Source organism: Prenolepis imparis, unplaced genomic scaffold, assembly GCF_030444845.1.
Source record: "Prenolepis imparis isolate NDT839.2.m4 unplaced genomic scaffold, iyPreImpa1.0 SCAF_14, whole genome shotgun sequence".
Classification (NCBI taxonomy): Eukaryota; Metazoa; Arthropoda; class Insecta; order Hymenoptera; family Formicidae; genus Prenolepis; species Prenolepis imparis.
In genome coordinates, this window is record NW_028141172.1 from 8,050,385 (window position 1) to 8,071,564 (window position 21,180).

At 36.3% G+C, this 21,180-nt stretch overlaps 2 protein-coding genes across 2 annotated transcripts; one reads left to right on the forward strand and one right to left on the reverse strand.

Moving 5' to 3' along the window:
- Positions 1-1,579: 1,579 nt before the first annotated feature.
- Positions 1,580-2,455, reverse strand: LOC145945499 (uncharacterized). The gene is made up of 3 exons (XM_083054558.1): positions 2,242-2,455; positions 1,700-2,157; positions 1,580-1,604 (listed from the first exon to the last, which is right to left on the reverse strand). The coding sequence occupies exons 2-3, from the start codon at positions 2,135-2,137 to the stop codon at positions 1,602-1,604; spliced, it is 441 nt and encodes a 146-aa protein (XP_082910684.1). The 5' UTR covers positions 2,138-2,157; positions 2,242-2,455; the 3' UTR covers positions 1,580-1,601.
- A 14,664-nt stretch (positions 2,456-17,119) lies between these two features.
- On the forward strand, positions 17,120-18,007 carry LOC145945620 (uncharacterized). Its single transcript, XM_083054676.1, has one exon. It carries the CDS (start codon positions 17,120-17,122, stop codon positions 18,005-18,007), a length of 888 nt encoding a protein of 295 aa, XP_082910802.1.
- Positions 18,008-21,180: the final 3,173 nt, after the last annotated feature.

Genomic DNA, 21,180 nt, shown 5'->3' on the forward strand with positions numbered 1-21,180 from the left:
TCTTTGCGTATTTAAACTAATATAAATTCTATTATGTAATATGGATTAATATAAGTTCTTTTTCATTTTCAGGCAGTATGTAACCATAAAGCACACTTCATCCATTGCTTCGCAGGATATCCAGGATCTGTGCATGACCAACGAGTATTCCGATTATCAGAATTGCAAGAATGGTTGGGAAATCATGAGAAATTTCCCAATGATTGTCACATCCTCGGAGATGCTGCATATAAATTGCATCCAAATATCATTGTTCCCTATCGTGACAATGGACATCTCAGTCCTAGACAAAAAAATTTTAACTTCTGTCATTCCTCTGCCAGAATAACAATTGAAAGAGCATTTGGACTCTTGAAGACGAGATTCCGTAGTTTAAGGACTGTACTTGCAATGGATCGATGCGATTTAATCCCAATATTTATAGTTGCATCTTGTGTGATGCATAATATTTGCCTGTTCAGAGGGGATGAGATCGACTTTGATGCAATGGATGAAGTAGAAGATGACAATAATTTTTGTCAAGATGCTGCAATTGAACAGGCAGGTGTTGCTAAAAGGGATTTGATTTCAGAAAAACTTCCTATGCGAAATATTTAGTGTATATAGTGTATATAATGTGTATAATGAATATATGGTATATATATATATATATATATATAATTTATAGTAATGTATATAATGTGTATGTAATTTATATGTAATATATGTATATAATAGATCTAGTGTATATAATGTATATAGTGTATATAGTAATAGAATTAATGTATAATGTATATAATGTATAGAGTGTATATAGTAATAGAATTAATGATTAAGATTACATTGCAACTATATATATATATATATATATATATATATATATATATAAAATCAAGATTCGATCCGATATCGATAAACATCTATAACAACAATCTAGATCTAAAATCTATCATATTACACATATATAATAATTATAATGTTAAATATAAATAAAATATTGTACATATAATTATAATATATTTATTTCACATTTCTTTTACATATGTAACATACACAATATAACATAAATTGTATCTTACGTTTTAAAATACTGATTTAAGTATTATATCACAGAAATACTAATTTATATTTCTTAAAATATAATTGATTTGTGTATCACAGAAATAGTAACTTATTTTATAAAATAAAACTGACTTGAGTATCAGAAATATAGGAATATTGACTTATTTTTTAAATAAAGCTTTAATACAACCAGAAATATTAACTTATTTTTCAAAATAAAATTAACTTAAACATTGTAAGAAAAATATTAAATTATTTCTTAAAATAAAACTGATTTACCAATCGCAACAAAAATAAAGACTTCCTTTGTTAAAAGAAAACTATGATTTGAATGTCATAACATAAATATTATCTTATTTAAAATAAAATGCCTTAAATATTATCACAGAAAAATAACTTATTTTTTTTATAAAATGTAATCTGTGAATGTAAACAAAAAATATTAACTTTTTTTAAAAATAAAATGTAATCTGAATATCATAATAAAATTATTAACTTAATTTTTAAAACACTTTGGTGTATTATTACAAAATTTTGACTCCTGCTCCATAACATGCCGCCTACTAACAAAAATAAAATCAAATTTATTACATAAAATTGAATTTTAAAAGGATTAAACTGAAAATAAAAAATTAAAGTTAATATCTTGAAATAATACCTGTAATTTATTAATTAGCTTATCCATAGCATTTAAAAGTTTGGTCCGTTGATCAATTTTTTGCTGATGACGTTTTTCTTTACTTTCTTCAGCCATCTTTCGAATTTTTATAAATTCTGTAACGTGTGAGCTCTTCCTCTTGCGTGAGCTTGAAGAATCAGAGTCAGAGCCAACGTTGTTGAGTAAAGAAATGTCACTCTCCGTACTAATTTGACCCGAAGAGGAAGCCACAGCAACAGGATTCATAAAAGGTTTTTCTCCTAACAAGGATTCCATAACTTCGGTATAAACCCAGGCCCGGAGATTATTTCCTGATTTTGAGTTATGATCCTTGATAGACTTGAATGTCCTCTTCATCCCATTGAATTTACTTTGGCATTGTGGGCCAGTAACATCATGTCCATGTTTGCGTAGAACATCACTAATAGATTTCCACATTTGCTTTTGCGACACTTTGCCTTATAGAAAATATAAAATTTATAAGAAAGCCATACAAGAATCATGCATAGATTATTACAATGAATAACATATTATTGTCTTACCTGATACAGTATCTTCCTCTCGTTTTCGATATTCCTCAATGATAAGAAGAATGGCCTGATGTGACCATTTAAAAATCGAATCTTGCTCTGCTTCAGGATTTTCGACATCCAAAGTTGAAGCCGTTGATGCTGTTGACACCGTTGATGCCGCTGATGCCGTTGAGGCTATACTTGATTTATTAAGAGATTAAAATCAAGATTCGATCCGATATCGATAAACATCTATAACAACAATCTAGATCTAAAATCTATCATATTACACATATATAATAATTATAATGTTAAATATAAATAAAATATTGTACATATAATTATAATATATTTATTTCACATTTCTTTTACATATGTAACATACACAATATAACATAAATTGTATCTTACGTTTTAAAATACTGATTTAAGTATTATATCACAGAAATACTAATTTATATTTCTTAAAATATAATTGATTTGTGTATCACAGAAATAGTAACTTATTTTATAAAATAAAACTGACTTGAGTATCAAAAATATAGGAATATTGACTTATTTTTTAAATGAAGCTTTAATATCATGAGAAATATCAACTTAAATAAAGCTTTAATACAACCAGAAATATTAACTTATTTTTCAAAATAAAATTAACTTAAACATTGTAAGGTTATTGGTATCTTATCCATTTTTTAAACAAAATATCTATAAAATGTATAATATAATTATAAATATATATATATGTATATATATGCGTTTAAAAATTCACTGCTAAAATAAAAAGTCACGTTACAAGGCACAGGTTAGTTGTTATAACATACCTAGAAGAAAAAGCGTCGCACAGCGTTCGGGGAGCTTATTTTGACGCTATGAGTGCTGTAAGCATCTCGTGCCTCACCTCGGAATCGTGAGCACGAGTTAGCGCGAGTGATGACGTTGCAATGCACAAACAGTGACGTCATCATTATTTTGTTGGCGCTATGAAAGAACTCCACGAACGGCCATAGCGCGCTCGTAGCGCTAAAAGTGCGCTGCCCGAACGCACCCACAATCTTAAGATGTGATTAACCAATCACAGAGCCGTATTTGCATCTTAAGACATTACTTAAGACGGTCTTGAAATAAGAACTTTTTTCGTAGCCGTAAATTTAAGGATTCAACCAATCGCGTTGCTTGATTCGGCAACGTGATTGGTTGAATCCTTAAATTTACAGTTACGGAAAAAGTTTACGGCCTCTATAAACCAGCCTTGAGAGTCAAGGAGAAGATAGGCAGATGAAACTAAACCTGGGAAGTGATAAGAGTAGTATAAAAAAGGATAAGGAAGAGCTAAGGGAAGATGGAAAGAAGGTAGAGACGGTAAAAGGAAAAGAGGTTAGATTTGAGTTAGACTCTGCAGAAGAGTTAAAGAAGGAAATAAAAACTTTTAAAGAAGAGATAAGAAAGGAATGTGAAGATATGAAAAAAGAAATTAAATATGATAGGAAAAGATATATAAAGAATTCAGAGTAGGATAAGAAAAAAGAAAAGAATTGGGAAATTAGGTTAAGAATAGTAGAAGAAAAGATTGAGGATTTGGACAGAAAAATAAAAGAGATATGCAAAGGCTTGGAAAATAGGGAGAGAGAAAGAAGTTGTAATGATGAAAAGAATAGAGGAAGCATAGGAGATAGGAGTAGGATAAGTAGTAGGAGCAATAGTATTAGCAGTTTTGGCTTATCGAGGAGATCTGAGATAAGTACGGATAGATTAAGTAATAAGGAAATAAATAAACTTAAGAGATGGGTAGCGGAGAAAGAAAAAGATGAGAGAAAGAATAATATAGCGAAGGTATTAGAGATGTGGAACAAATTTTCGATGGGAAGGGTTGGGTACAAAAGTTAATAAAGGAAAGATTGAATATGGACTGCAGGGTGGTAAATGTTAGGCTTAGTGGAAGAGTTTTAATAGCCAAATTATTTAGTGATGAGGAAAAAAGGGAAGTTATGAAAAAGAAAAATAAACTGAAGGGAGGAAATATATTTATTGAAAACGACTTATGGGAGGAAAGGAAGATACAAGAAAGAATTAATGGATGGGCTAAAATGCAAAGGAGTAAAGGTAAAGAAATTAAGATAGAATTTGGAAAGGTCAGGGTCAATGGTGAATGGAAATTTTGGAGCGATTTAGAGAAGGAGGAAGAGAGGATAGAGTCAAAGGAAAGGGAGAGGGAGACGGAGGAAGGAGCTAGTGGGGCAGATAATGGAAAGAATTTTGCGTAAGTCAGGAAAGGGATAGAGAAAGGAATAGAGGTAAGAGGAGAGAGATAGGAAGAAGTATGATATTTTGGAATGTTGCAGGGATAGAAAGACAGGACATGGAATTTTGGAGGTATATAAAAGATTTTGATTTCATAGGATTAAGTGAAACATGGTTGGAGGTAAAAGGGTGGGAGAGGATTAAAGATAGATTACCAGAATCACACATATGGAGAGGTTTCCATGCTAAAAAGATAAAAACTAAAGGGAGGGCTAAGAGTGATTTATTGATAGGTAAGAGAAAAGGATGGGGAAAAGAGGGAGAGATAAATAATACAGTGGAAGTAACAGAAGGAATAGCACTTACAAAAATTGTAGAAGAAGAGATAAGTTGGAATATATGTACAGTATTGTATAATAGAGGAAAAGGAAAAGACAGAGGAAATATTGAAGAAAATGATGTAGGAGGGGAGAGTGAGAGTATAATTATAGGGGGAGATTTTAATATAAGAATTGGAGAGTTAGGTAAAATTAGAGATATAAATAACGAAGTGGAAAGAAAAAGTAAAGATAAGGTAATAGGAAATGGGGGTAGAGGATTATTGGAAATGATATATGACAAAGGATGGTATATGTTAAATGGAAGCACAGAAGGAGATTGGGAGGGGGAATATATGTATGTAGGAGCGAGAGGTAGTTCGGTAATTGATTATGTGATTGTAAATGAATTAGTTAAGGATAAAGTTTTGTATTTTAGTATAAGCGAAAGGGTGGACTCAGATCACTTGTCTCTGACATTGGTATTAGAAGAAGAAAGGAGAAGAAATCAGGGAAAAGAAACAGTACAAGACGAAGAGGGCGAGGAAGAGGAAACAGAGGAGATGAAGAAAATAATATGCTGGAACGAAGAGGCAAGAGAAATGTATAGAGCTATAACAGAAGAAGAGTTTGGAAAAAGAAAGCTACAGGGAAATGAAACAGTGGAGGAGAAATGGGAGAGAATGAAGAAGATTATACAGAATGCATTAGTTTTTACGGAGGGTAGGAAACCAAAGAAAAGAGAAATAGGATACAGAGACTGGTAGGATAGGAGCTGTACGAGGAAAAAAAGAGCGGTGAAGAGGAAATACAGAAGATGGAAAATAGGAAAAGGTCGCAAGGAAGAATTTCTGGAGGAGAGGAAAAGTTTAAGAAAACTGCTAGAAAATAAAAGGAAAGAGAAAAGAGAAAAGAAGGAAAGGGAATTGAAGAGTCTGAAGAACGAAAAAGATATATGGAGGTTCATTAATAGGAGAAGAAATAAGAGGACCTGGATGGAAAATAATATACAGAAAGAAGAATGGAGAAATCATTTCATGGCCTTATTAGGAGGAGTGGAAAAAGGAGAAGGATCTAAAAATAGTGAAGATTCTGAAGCGATGACGGACAAAGGAAAGGAAAGGTATAAGGAAGAATTGGAAGAAGAGAAGGACTTAGAGGAAGACGAGATTGCGGAAGCCGTGAAGAAATTGAAAATAGGTAAAGCATCTGGAATAGATGAGATACCGTTCGAAGCGTGGAGATATGGAAGTATGGAGGTGAGAGAAAGGTTAGTGGACTTACTTAAACATATTTGGAAAGAAGGGAGGATTCCGTATGAGTGGAGAACAAGTATAGTGATACCACTTTACAAGAAAGATGATAAAGAGAGAACGGAGAACTACCGAGGGATCTCACTGTTGTGCTCTGCATATAAAATATATGCAGAAGTATTAAGAAGTAGGTTGGAGGAATTAATGAATAAAAAGGAGATGTTATCGGAGAGTCAGGTGGGCTTCAGAAAAGGAAGATCCACTATGGACAATATATTTGTTTTGAATCATATTATTCACAGAAAGAGAAGGTGAAGTCAAAGGAAGATAAGAAGGTTTATGCATTATTTGTTGACTTAAAGGCGGCCTTCGACAATGTCAACAGGGAAAAATTATGGTCTATTTTGGAAGAAAAAGGAATAGGATATGGTCTACTAAGAAGAATACAGGGAATTTATGAAGAAACAGAGATGGCAATAAGAACCAAGGATGGAATAACACAGAGTTTTACCACGAGGCAAGGTTGTGTTCTGAGCCCAGCCCTTTTCAATTTGTATATAGCGGATCTAGACAGGATGTTAGAGAGGCGGAATATAGGAGGAGTGGCGTTAGGTAAGAAAAGAATATGGTCATTGGCATATGCGGACGATATGGTGATATTAGTGAAAAATAAAGAGGCGTTAGTGGACATGATGGAAACATTGAAAAGATTTCTCAAAGATAGGAAACTGGAATTAAATGTAGAGAAAACGAAAATAGTGGTGTTTAATAGTAATGATAGGAGTAATAAGAAAATAGAAAGTTGGAAATGGGGAAAGAAAATAATAGAAGAAGTTAAAAGTTTTAAATATTTAGGATTTACGTTCAAAAGAAAAGGAAATTATATGGATCATATAAATGAATTAAAAATAAAAGGGAAAATAGCTGCGAATAAAGTATGGGGTTTAGGTGAAAGAATATGCAAAGATGATTTTATTAGGAGATTGATATTATTTAGGTATTTAGTGAAAAGTATTATGGAATATGGCGTAGAGGTATGGGGTTGGAATGAAAAAAAGGATTTAGAGAAGATTATGCTAGATTACGTAAGGTGGATTTTTAGATTAGATTTCTGTACCCCAAGATATGTTATAATAAGAGAATTAGGTTTAAGAAGTTTAAAAATTGATTGGGGTATAAGAGCGATAAGATATGAAAGTAGGAGCAGAGAGAAAGAGGTCGGAAATTTTGTTAAAATATGTTGGGAGGAAAAAGATAGGATATTAGAAGAGAATAAAGATATATACAGTAGGGAAAGAGAAAAATTCTATAATGAGTTGGGATGGAGTACAGTTGCAATAGAGGAGTTAATGAGAGAAAGAAATAATGTGGAAGATATAGTGAGCGAAAGGGCACAGGATATACAAAAAAAAAATATAGATAGTAAAATTGAAAATGCAAAATATAATGCTAAATACAAGGAAATAAAAGGGGGATATAGGAAAAGGAGATATTTGTTAAAAGAAAATCTAGAGAAAGTAAGGAGGGGAGATGAAATTAGGGCGTTAGCAAGACTGAGATGTGGGAATATGGAGGAAGCAAATAAATATTGGACAAAGGATAAAAATAAAATTTGTAGATTCTGTAAAGAAGGCAGAGATTGTTTAGAACATTATGTTGAAGAGTGTAGGAAGACTGGAGATTGGTTCAGTAAATTAGGCAAAAATAAGGAAGAGAAGATAAAGAGAATACTTAGTGATGAGTTAGACACAGAAAAAGGAAGGATACTAAAAAGTTTATGGAAAGAAAAAGAGAAAATTGAAAAGGAAAGAAAAAAAGAAGAATGTAATAGTAGAGAGTGAAGAAGTATAAGGTATAAAAAATAAGATATAAGACTTAGTAGTTAAGAAAACAGTGTAAGACAGATTTGAGATAGTATATACAAGGTGATGGAAGATATAAATAAGAGAGTTTTAAGGAAAAGTGTGTAAAGATCTATGAAAGGCAATAAGATATAATGTGATATGTGATAAGAGAGCAGGAGTATGGATAAGCTACTATTTATATAGATTTTGTTAAGTTCTCGGTTAAGTGCTTGTAAATTGTAAATGATAAGGAATTAAAAATGATTTAATGATGTAATGATTTAATTAGGTAAAATAATTGTATTAAATACACGTTTTCACGTTTTCATAGGTATTTAAATTTATGTACAAGTTGAATATTGTAGGAAAGTTTATATATAAATATATAAAAACATATATAGATAAGGCTATTAGTCACTTAAAGAGATAAAATAATATGGTTTTGTTTATTATAGGCTCTAGAGGTAGTAATAAGAAACTAGAAGAGAGTATGTAAGGAAGTGTGGAGGGATGAGTGTGGTTAAGATAAAGTTAAGTTCCTTTCCTGGCGATAAGCTGAAATAAACGAATTATATATAGTAAATCAAATTTGTTCAATTTTAAAAGAAATGAGATAACTACCGCACTGAGAACAGTATTAACTCAGATCTTTTGCAAAATACTGTAAATTATATAATCTTGTAAAAGAATTCGAGATGTATGTATAAAATATATGAAATATACTACTTGTAATCACGAATCGGAATTTTATGCATTTTGCAAAAGTATCGCAAGGGTTTTCTGTCTGGGCATCGTTAAAAATCATATCTTATTCTTCGCCGCTGTACCACCTCCTCCGAGAGATAAGCAGGATTCTTAGAAAAGCTTCGTCGGATCGAAGAATCGAGCGCGATTTGCACACAGGCCGGACATGCCAAGGGGTATATAAGCTGTGAATTTTGCGCCCTGCGACACTTCTATTCATTTCGTCAAGCTCATTAGTTCTCGGACCGTATATTCGTTTTTACTATACTAATTGTACTTAAACTAAGTCTGATTGTACCAGTCCATACCATTGGACTTAGACATAAATTCTTGAATAAATAAGTTGAGTGCTTATTAAAATCAGTGTACGCGTTTACTTAACCATCCGCATCCCGAGACCGAGGTCCTGGAGAAGGAGCGACGGTTTAACGCCCACCAATCAACTAAAAGGGCCAATTTCATCAACGTCGGTTAACTTTAACCTCCGGTTAAACTATATCTTTGTCTCTTTTTAAGAACACATCTGAAAAGAGACAAAGATATGATTTAACCGGAGATTAAAGTTAACCGACGTTGGTGAAATTGGCCCTAAGCATCATTCGGTAAGTTAGAAACTAGATAAATCATTATTATAGCAGTTAACTATTAAATTAAACTATTCAAACGAACGCTCGGAGACGGAAACATTAATCATCTTACTAGAAATATCGGAATCCCATAACCATTTATCCCTGTGTATCTAATAAATTAGCGATCACCTTTCCTTACATATCCCTAGATCCGTAAAAGTCCGTTCAAGCTCTCGGCGTCCCTAGGATATAACCGATGCATGCAGGTTGCCCTATAAATCAAATAGAGAGTCCAATATATATAAGAAAAGTCACCCGGACGTGACAACAGAGAGGGTGCTTTCCAGCAAGGAACACAGGCGACACTGTGTGGCACAGTGTCAGACACAGTGCTTTCCAACAACGACACAGCGAAGCACAACTCGACACAGAATCGGTGTAGAGTTTGAGTATGTTCCCTAGTCATTGTTGCCAATCTTTAAAAGTGAGAACTTTTTCGATCAATCCTAAATTAATAATTTGTGTCGATCTAGATATGTAATAAGCGCGACGAAGTCAAAAAGCTGAAGAAGAAAAAGATTTTAAACATATTTCAATGTAAGCATTGCTGTGCGAAAGTATTAACTCTCGACGAAGTACCGACTCATCAATGTTTTATTGGAAAGAAATGTTTATGTGGAAAAAAATAATATTCTCTTTGCAACTACAGCAAAACAATATGTAAGTATCTGGAAAAACACTTATGGTTTGCAAAAGTAAAGATTACTTATGGCTCGATATACTTTCTTTTTTCAGCATCTGATAGCTGTGATACGAATAAGAAGCAAGATTTATCGGAAGCTGAATATATTCTTCCAGAAATATCTCCAGGATCTTCTGAGCCGGTGAATACAAAACAACGTATGTGTTTAATGAAAATTTTATCATAAAAAGAATAATGATATACGAGGTGTATGTCATATCTTATATCATATATCATATCTTATATCATATCTTATATATCATATCATGTCTTATATTTTTTTATATCACGCGTGCGCGTAAATGCCTACTTTGCGCACTGTTTTCCGTGCGCAAAGTAGCCATTTTCACACGCAACACACTACAGACGCTTCAAAACCCATTATTTCACGCTTCAAACTCATTATTTCACGCTTCAAACCCATTATTTCACGCTACAAGCTCATTATTTCACGCTGCAAATGCTACAAACACTTTCTTCCTAATGTCATCTCGCAGTGCACAACCGCTACTAACTTCAACTAGCTTAACCTCACAATCACAATCAGTCACTTCCAGTGTTTTACATCGCATTGAAACGAGTCAATATAAAAAACTAAAAATGACATCGAACATCACATTAGACAACAGTGAAAATGAATCACCTCCAGAAATTACAGAAATGGCAAGAAACACCATCGAAAATCTCTTGCCTGAAAAATCGAAAGAAAAATATACAGCTGCATATAATAAATTTATAAACTGGACAACTGCCAAAAATATAAGATCATTCTCTCAAAACACATTGTTAGCATATTTTACAGAATTATCACAAATCCACAAACCATCCAGTTTGTGGGCAATTTATTCTATGCTAAAAAGTACTCTCAATATCAACAATAATATAAATATAAATACATACAATATACTCACTTCATTTATGAAGAAACAATCTAAAGGATATCAACCTAAAAAATCAAAAGTTTTGACAGCGGAACAAATCAAAACATTTTTAAATGAAGCTGATGATAATAAATATTTAGCTATAAAGGTATCAATCAATTTTTATATTTAATAAAAAATTCTATACATTATCTACACATATACTTAATTATTTACAGGTAGCTATGATTCTTGGTATTTGCGGTGCATGTAGAAGGGAGGAATTGACTAAAATAACAATTAATGATATCGAAGACAAGGATTCTATCTTCCTTGTTTCAATTACAATGACAAAAAATTACAAACCAAGTTGGCAATTGTCGCACGAGTGGGGGGAATGGACGCACGAGCCGAAGGCGAGTGCGTTCACCCCCACGAGTGCGAGAATTGCCAACTCGCACTTGTATCACAATATACTATAGAAGCTATTTGGGACAAACGTGCAACACTTGCATTATTAGCTTTATATGAAGCAAATATAGAAAACATTGATCATCCTAAAAAGAAGACCAAAATATGGTCTACAATTTCCATGGGCTTGCTCGAACATGGTATTCAGGTGGGTTTCATCTTAATACAATATGCATATATTAAAGATCTTTAAAATTTTTGCTATAAGATGGAATAAAATTTTATTGTAAAATACACTTATTTTTATATTATAAACATCAGGTATTGTTAAAATTGAAATTATTGCATAAAATTTTCAACTTCATTATTGCAGGTGACCGATCAACAAGTTCGTTGGAAGATTAATGCACTATTGAAACGATACAAAGAAGTCATTGGCCGGTATTCATAGTCGGTTCTTATATTTAAGAATGTCTTAAGTACAATCTTAAGATGTGATTAACCAATCACAGAGCCGTATTTGCATCTTAAGACATTACTTAAGACGGTCTTGAAATAAGAACGGACTATGAATACCGGCCATTGACAATAACTCGAAATCGGGGAGAGGAACTATGGAATTCGAATGGTTCCAGGTAATGGATGACTTTTTTGGGAAAAAGGGCAATATAACAACCACAGGATATACTGTATCATCAAAAGTAGGTTTAGAAAAAGTGGAACCTTATTCTACGTCACAGCCAGTGAAAAAGTTTTATCACGATTCTCGAAAAGTGAATGAACAATCAGCAATGAAAAGTTTGGCTACAATAGAGTCTTCTAACAATAGTCACAACACTGAGGAGAAGAAAACACCCACAACCCATGGCACTGAAACATCGCTAAAACAAAAATAGAATTAGAGAAACAGTGGTTGAAACACTTGGAATTAAAAGAAGAACGTGATAAAAATAAAGAAGAAAAAAACAAAGAATTGATTGAAAGTAAAAAAGAAGCTTTAAAATTGAAAAAGAGACATATGATTATGAAAGAAAAAGAATTGGAACAAAGGCATGATATTAATATGAATAAAATGAGCGAAAAAAGAAAAAGACATGCTGACATAATGGAAATCGAAAGACTGAAATACAAACTTTTAAAAAAATTTATAGAAAAAAAGGAAAACAGAAACATTGACGTGTTAGAAGAGTCAGATTGAAGATGTGATAAAGATGGTAGTTGCTCCTAACAATGAAAATCCTGCCAAGTTTCTTAATATAATTATTTTATTTCTTATTATTTGTTTTGTAAATGTTAAAATGTTTTATGACTTATGTTTTATGTTTGTGAAATTACGATTATAAAATTTTATGAAAATTACGAACAAAGTCATTAGATGTAAGCTTACTTTAACTGGATTCTGTAAAACACAATATGCGGACATGTATCTATAATACACGTTACGTGTACTATAGATCATGCACGCGTGTGTTTTATGGAATCCAGCCTGTCATGTATTCTGATCTCTATAAAACCATAATAATTTTTATAGTTGTAAGAAATGTTGTTCCTTAAAAAAATTCTACTTTTATAATATATAATATATAATAGTAAAATATATTAACATATATTTTGTGATTGTCATGGTATTGTTTTAATATTATAACTAAATAAGCGTTAATTTTGAGGAAAGAAATAAATTTATTGAACTATATACAGACATACAAATTAATTCACTTGTTACATAACATTATGGCCTAGTTTACACAGATAGTTTTATACGCGTATTAAAAAGTAAATAATAAGTAGTAAATTAGTTTATTAGCTGATTAGTTCAAAAATACTACTTGATATGAATATCAAGTCATTCATATCGCATAAAGTTTATAGCAAATTATTAATTATTAATTATATGTATATTATAATGAAACTTAATCACATAATTTAAAAAAATAGCAAATAAAAAAGAGTAAAATCATTGTTAGTCGGTATTCAATTAGGAAATAATTCATAAAATAATTCAGTTCTACGGTCCATCCCAACTGTTCTATTATCTATTGCTTCTTGTTCAATATCATTATTATTAGTAATTACACTGGTACAATCATTCAAAGCTTCTGGAAAATCGTATATATCATTTTTCTCAATACAGTAATTATGTAATATACATGCTGCAATTACAGTGTTAATGACAAAAGGTAAGTCACGGTATTCAGTGAAAAACTTTATACGGCGAAATCGTCCTTTCAATTGACCGAATGCTCGTTCAATTGCCATTCGCGTTGAAGAATGAATATAATTGAACTCTACTTGTTGAGGCGTCAAATGTCCATTGTCTCGAAATGGAGGAACAAGCCAAGGTAACGACGGATATGCCGAATCGTCTAACAAAAATGTCTTATCGGGAAATAATAGTTCTTGAATCATAAATGCTTCATGAAATAGCTCAGATCTTCTGAGAATACGAGCATCATGAAGGGAACCGGGGTCACCACAATACACATTGGTAAACCGCATATCTGCATCTGCAACTGCTTGCAAAGAGATTGAGAAAAATTTTTTTCGATTGCAATAGTCTCGTGCACGGTCTAAAGGTTTTTCTATTCGTATATGTGTTCCATCAATCGCTCCTAAGATTTTTGGAATACCTTTCTTTGACGAAAATCTTTCACTTACAGCTATAGCTTCAAGGCCCTGTGGCCATTTGATTATTGAATTAAATTTTGTTAAAAGCCAAGTTACTACTCGTCGTAGAACTCGAAATACAGAAGAAATGGATACATCAAATCTGTCTGACATAGTTCGCAATGGTTCAGGGTGTTTGCAATATACCATAAAAATAGTAGAAAACTTAACTTTGCAGATATAGGTTTGACTCCAAAAGAATGTGAGGGTATAAAACCGGATAACTCCAATTCATCTAAAAATAAAATGATATCACTGTTAATACCATTGTATTTGTAGAGCTGTCAAACACTAATGCACAATGTATACATTACCAATTAGTTTTGATGCAGTGCACCGATTTAATCGTAAATGTTGTTTATATTCTACATCAGTCCAAGAATCAATAATCTGAAGGTAATTTTTAACGCGCTGTCTCCTTTCACCACTTGTCAAGTGAAGCATCAGTGGGAATAATAATAAGTCCTCGTCCTCTTCATCATCATCACTAGATGAACTCGCACTGTCTTCTGTATTGCTTGATTCACTCATAGCACTGTCTATTGAACTGCTACTGCTGCTAAAATATGTTTCAGCAAGTTGACAAATAATTTTATCATCGTTGTCCATCTATAAAACAAGAATTCTATTATAATCTGGAAAATTGATAAATTATAAAATAGAGTATATTCGGCTGTATCCAGAGTTGTATTCGTAAAAATGTATCAAACAAATTATCTCATTTGCAGAAAAATGATCTGATCATTAACATTTGATTGTATATTTGAATATTTTTTAAAACTATCCAATGATCATTAACATTTGAATGTATATTTGAATAATATTTTTTAAAACTATCCGTGTAAATTGTTATTGTAATACTTTAATACTAATAATCTTTTATATCAGCATTAGTTTTTGTTTTTATCATTACCTTATTTTATTGCTTTTACACTTTAAAATTATCCTAGTGAAAAATTTTAGTGAAAATATTAATGTAGTCCGCAATGGTCGAGTTTTGCGTTCCAACAAACACTCATGCACAGTGTTTGAATGTGTCGCACTCTGTCGCACTGTGTCACCTAGCTGGAAAACAGCCTAGATGCGCCAATGATCACGTGATCGTAAAATTTCGCTGATTGGTCAGAGTAAATTGTGTCAAAATAGCTGCTGCCATGTTGAATTTCACATGTGTAATGTTGTCATTGCAGTTCTTTTAGAGGTTAGTACATTTTTATTTTGACGTCTTTATTATTTTTTTCACATCTATTTATTATATTGGTTTATTTAATAAATTATTTTTATTTTTTCATTAAATGCTTTGCATTAATTGTCGCATTTTTATGCACAGCACAACTCGTTGGCATGATGAGTGTAAATTCTGTACATAAAAATGCGACAATTAATGCAAAGCATTTAATGAAAAAATAAAAATAATTTATTAAATAAACCAATATAATAAATAGACGTGAAAAAAATAATAAAGACGTCAAAATAAAAATGTACTAACCTCTAAGAACTGCAATGACAACATTACACATGTGAAATTCAACATGGCAGCAGCTATTTTACAAAATTAATTCAACAATTTTTTTAATTTGCACTTTCAATAAAGCGTTTTATTATTTGTTTCATTTTATATTAAACATAATGTGTAAAATCAGGTTATAAGTTGAATAAAAATTATATCCAGTTTCCTGAGTAAATTAAAAAAATTGTTTTTTGAAAGCGCAAATTAAAAAAATTGTTGAATTAAATTTGTTTTTCATGAATAAATATTCTAATTTGCATAAATAATAAAAAAAAAGTGCGAGTGACGGGAATTGAACCCGACTTGTAGTACGTACACTTAAGTCCGTGGTTATCACGTTACTGATTGTGAGTCGGGTTCGATTCCCGTCACTCGCACTTTTTTTTATTATTTATGCAAATTAGAATATTTATTCATGTAAAACAAAATTAATTCAACAATTTTTTTTAATATGCACTTTCAAAAAACAATTTTTTAAATGTACTCAGGAAACTGAATATAATTTTTATTTAACTTATAATCTGATTTTACACCTTATATTTAATATATTTAATTTTTTATATATTGCCCAAAGTTTAACGTCATAAAATTTTGTCCTCGAATTACGTGGAACGCTATGCGCGAAAGGCGGAAATCTCGTGCCTGCCGCCGCACGACTCCACGAGACGCTCATCGTTGGTGAGACAAAGCCAGAGCGATGGATTGTTGGTCCTTGTCTGACTCATCGGTTTTGTTCTCAACTCGGTTCTTATCCGAGTAGTTCGGATATGAACCATATCACGGATTCGAACCATTTCTACGTTTTTTACCGAGCGTAACGACGTAGTTCACGTCCACTTTCTCAGGGGGCGCATCAGTACACGCGTCTGTGGCGACTTCTGCCACTCGACTCTAAGTCCCTAGCGTGCGAACCAATCGGCAAGCGATTGCCGATATTTGCGCGCGTCTCTCTATAACTCGTCGGCGCTTGCGCGCGTCTATAACTCTCTCGCGGGTTTTCGCGTGCGGATCGTTTCCGCCTTCCAAGAGATTAGGTGTGCTTTGTCTCCCGCGTGCGAACCATTGTATTGGTCGGAAGTCTTAATAAGTTTTGTAAGTGCGTGCTTAGTCTCGGCTTAATTATTACATCCATGTGAACTGTTTCTGTCGTTAATACCATTCGCTCATGTCGTCAATTAACCTGCTCATGTCGTATCGAGCTTCTAGTAGTTCCTACAAACATTGTGTCTCGGAAATTTGATATATTTGTGATTAATAATAAATTCTGTTATACGTTAACCAGTGTGACTCAATTTATTGCGCGTGGTCGTAAGAATAACCTTCGGTGTTGGCATTCTATTCTTCTTAGAATCGCTACATCGAAAATTGGTGACCCCGACGTGATATTAATCGCACGACCAGCGTGATAATTGCGCGACATCGTAATTACGGGCGTTAATTGACGTACATTTTTTTTTTTTTTTAACATTTTTCTTTCGCGGGTGATGAACATTCTCAAATGTCGGCGAGCCACGAAATTCTTGCGCGTGATCACGTGATCACAACCCTGTGTGACCGCTGAGTCAGCTGATCGTCACGTGTTTTGATCGTGCTGTGCCGCGGGAAAACACTCTTTTGCACAAGGACATCGGTATAAACAGACATCCGTTGCGAATTTGAACAGAATTATATTGTGTCGCTAGACTTTTCGCGAACGTTTCGTGACGCGTGAATATATCGGGTGATCTGAGTGTCGTGATAGAGAGTTTTGTATACGATGTCGGTCAGACGTTCTCCATCGCGCGATACCTTGCCCGCGGACAATGAACCGGTGGTAGATGATGCGAGTACAATACGACCTTCACATTCGCGTGATACCGAAGAGGCCAGAGTTAACACAGCGAGGCTGATCAAGCTCCCACCTTTCTGGCGTGAGAACCCGATGCTTTGGTTCGCCCAGGTCGAAGCTGGATTTGCACTGTCGCGCATCTCGAGCGACGAGTCAAAGTTTCGGTACGTTATCCTCAATCTTGACTCAAGCGTCTTACCGTTTATCACAGATATTGTTACATCACCGCCCGCGCATAATAAATATGGAGCAGTGAAGGATCGCATCATCGCGTCTTTCGATGAATCTAGCGAGTCGAAGCTCAGACGTCTGCTACAGGGATTGGACCTTGGAGAGGAAAGGCCGTCTCATTGTCTGCAGCGTTTGAGGAATTTGGCAGGAGGTCAGTGCACTGGCACCGTTTTGCGCACCCTTTTCTTAGAGCGACTACCTGATCCTGTCAGAGGAATCCTCGTCGCCAACGATACCGCGGACTTAGTTCAACTCGCACTTCAAGCCAACAAAATAATGGACTATACGAGAGGTGCTTCACGAGTCGACGCCGTGAGTTCTCCGTCGACACAGCCAGAACGTTCGACGGAAGTTGCCGAATTGTATCGCCGTATCGAAGAGCTGTCACGTCAAGTCCGAGAAAGTCATACTCCTGATCGTCGGACGAGACGCCGTTCGCGCTCGCGTCCACGCTATCGCGCGCGAAGCACACCTCAACAGCAGAAGACAGCTGTATGTTATTACCACTCGAAATTTGGAAGCGATGCAAGGAAATGCCGACAGCCGTGTGCCTGGTCTGGCACACCCCCGCCGTCGGGAAACTGAATCTGCCAAACCGCATCGAGGCAAGCGGGGAGGCCCGTCAAACAGAACGACGCCTCATACTCATTGACGCTATATCCGGTATGCGCTACCTGGTTGACTCTGGAGCCGACGTCTCCGTGCTACCACGCAAAGCAGCCAGAGATAATCCGATCTCGAAAACCTATCGACTCTTTGCTGCGAACGGATCAACTATCGCTACTTACGGAGAAAAATTAGTCGCAGTCGACCTTGGCAAACGCCGCAAATACGAATGGATCTTTATCGTCGCAGATGTAACGCAAGCAATCTTGGGTGCTGATTTCCTCGCACATCACAACCTCATGATTGACCTTCGACGACGTCAGCTTGTGGATGGAGAGACAAGGATGGGTTCCGTCGGACGACTCGTTCGAGTTCCGTCTTCCGCTGTTTCCACGATTGATCGTACCGTCCGGTACGCCGACCTACTTAGAGAATTCACTGAAATCACTAGACCAGCGCGCCGCATCGAGCCTAAGCATAAGGTATGTCATTACATTCAGACACGAGGACCGCCTGTCGCTGAACGTGCGAGACGCCTGCCACCCGAGAAGATGAAAGTCGCTCGCGAGCAATTCGCGCATATGCTGGCCGAGGGTACTTGCCGCCCGTCGAGCAGCCCTTGGGCTAGTCCGCTGCATCTGGTCAAGAAGAAGACGGGAGATTGGCGTCCCTGTGGAGACTACCGTCGTTTAAATGCTGTCACCGTTCCTGACCGCTATCCTTTGCCACACCTGCATGATTTCTCGTATCGCCTGCAAGGTTGTCGCGTTTTCACGACGCTTGATTTGGTAAAGGCGTATTACCAGGTACCAATCGCACCAGAGGATCGTCTGAAGACCGCCGTCATCACACCTTTCGGCCTGTACGAATTCAACGTCATGACATTCGGCCTGTGTAACGCCGCACAGACCTTTCAACGTCTGATGGACGCAGTGCTGCGCGGACTAGATTTCGCGCACTGCTACATTGACGACATCCTCATCGCATCGCCTGACCCAGATCAACATCGTCAGCATCTACAATTGGTGCTCGAAAGATTGCGAGAACACGGCCTGTCAATCAATACATCAAAATGTTATTTCGGAGAAGACGAGGTGGAGTATCTGGGATACCTGGTTGACGCACAGGGCACCAGGCCGCTACCTTCTCGAGTTCAAGCAATTCGTGATTTTCCGAAACTGAATAATATCACCGAATTGCGACGTTTTCTGGGCATGCTTAATTTTTATAGACGCTTCATCAAAGGTGCGGCCGCAGCCCAGAACCCACTTCATGCCCTACTCACCGGGGCAAAAAGACGAGACAAGCGCCCAGTTTCATGGACGGCAGCGACGGAAAGTGCTTTTGTGACATGCAAAACACAGTTGGCCGACGCAACATTGCTTGCGCATCCGCTGGATAACGCACCGTTACTGCTACGCATCGACGCATCCGCCACGGCGATTGGCGCCGTCCTCGAACAGCGTTGCAACGATTCCTGGCAGCCGCTTGGATTTTTCTCCAAGAAGATGAGCCCAGCGGAAGTGAACTACAGCACGTACGACCGCGAACTCCTGGCTATCTATCGAGCTATCAAGTTCTTCCAACATTTCATCGAGGGTCGAGAACTGATAATAGCGACTGATCATAAGCCGCTCATCTATGCTTTTAAACAAGAATCAGATAAAGCAACACCACGCCAAATGAGACATCTCGACTGGATCGGCCAATTTTCCACCAGGATCGTACACATTGCTGGCGACAGCAACACCATCGCTGATGCATTATCGAGGATTAACACTATCAATATGCCAACTATCGTAACAACAGACGAGCTGGCGACACATCAACTCAACGATGATGAATTGAAACAGCTTCTGCAGAGCGGATCTTCTTTGGATCTTCGCAAACTACGCATTCCAAATACGGATTTTCATCTATACTGTGACGTATCAGGAGAAGATGTCAGACCTTACGTCCCGCAATCATTACGCTGGACGATTTACAACACAGTCCACGGATTATCTCATCCCAGCGGACGGACGACGCGGAAGACCATTCAACGCAGTTTCGTATGGCCGGGCATGAACAACGATATTGCTACCTGGACACGGGAATATCTCTTGCCAACGCAGTAAAATTCATCGCCGCGTGAGAAACATTCCAAAGCACAGCGATGCCTAATGCGCGTTTCCATCACGTACATTTGGATATCATCGGACCACTACCGCCATCGAGAGGACAACGCTACTGCCTGACAATGATTGACCGCTTCACGAGGTGGCCTGAAGCCACACCTATTACAGACATCTCAGCGGAAGCTATCAGCAAGACCTTCTACTGTACGTGGGTGTCGCGTTTTGGCGCACCGGTCACGATCACCACGGACCGGGGCACGCAGTTCGAATCTATTCTATTTCAGGCACTGACAAATCTCATCGGCAGCAAGCGAATACGGACCACAGCCTATCACCCGGCTTCAAACGGCATGATCGAGAGATGGCATCGTTCCCTGAAGACAGCTATCACGTGTCATGGCCAACGAGAATGGGTCGACATACTGCCTACTGTCCTGTTAGGCCTGCGTACCTGCATAAAAGAGGATCTCAAAGCTACCACAGCCGAGCTAGTGTATGGTACTACACTGAGGCTTCCCGGTGAATTTTTCTTGCACGAAGAACCACGGACCGAGCCGCAGACCTTCCTGGAGCCGTTACGTGAGCACATGCGACTGCTCCGACCAGCTCCAACCGCGCATCATAATAAACGTAAACCCTTTGCTCATAAGACTTTGTATACTTGTACTCATGTTTTTGTCAGGGTTGATCGCGCAAAGCGACCACTTGAATCACCATACGAGGGACCATACGAGGTGCAAAGCCGCCCGAGCGACGACGTTTTCGTGGTTGTCGTAGACGGCCAGCCGACAACCATTACTACCGAGAGGCTTAAACCCGCCTTTATCGAGACGACAGCGACAGAGGAGCCTGTACCGAGTACATCAGCGGAGCCGGCATCAACAATGCCGACTCCGAGAACATATCCTCCAGCCCCTCGTAAACGCGTTACTTTCGCGCCTCACGAACCGTCCGTGAGTCACTCGGGGGGGAGTAATGTGGCGACTTCTGCCACTCGACTCTAAGTCCCTAGCGTGCGAACCAATCGGCAAGCGA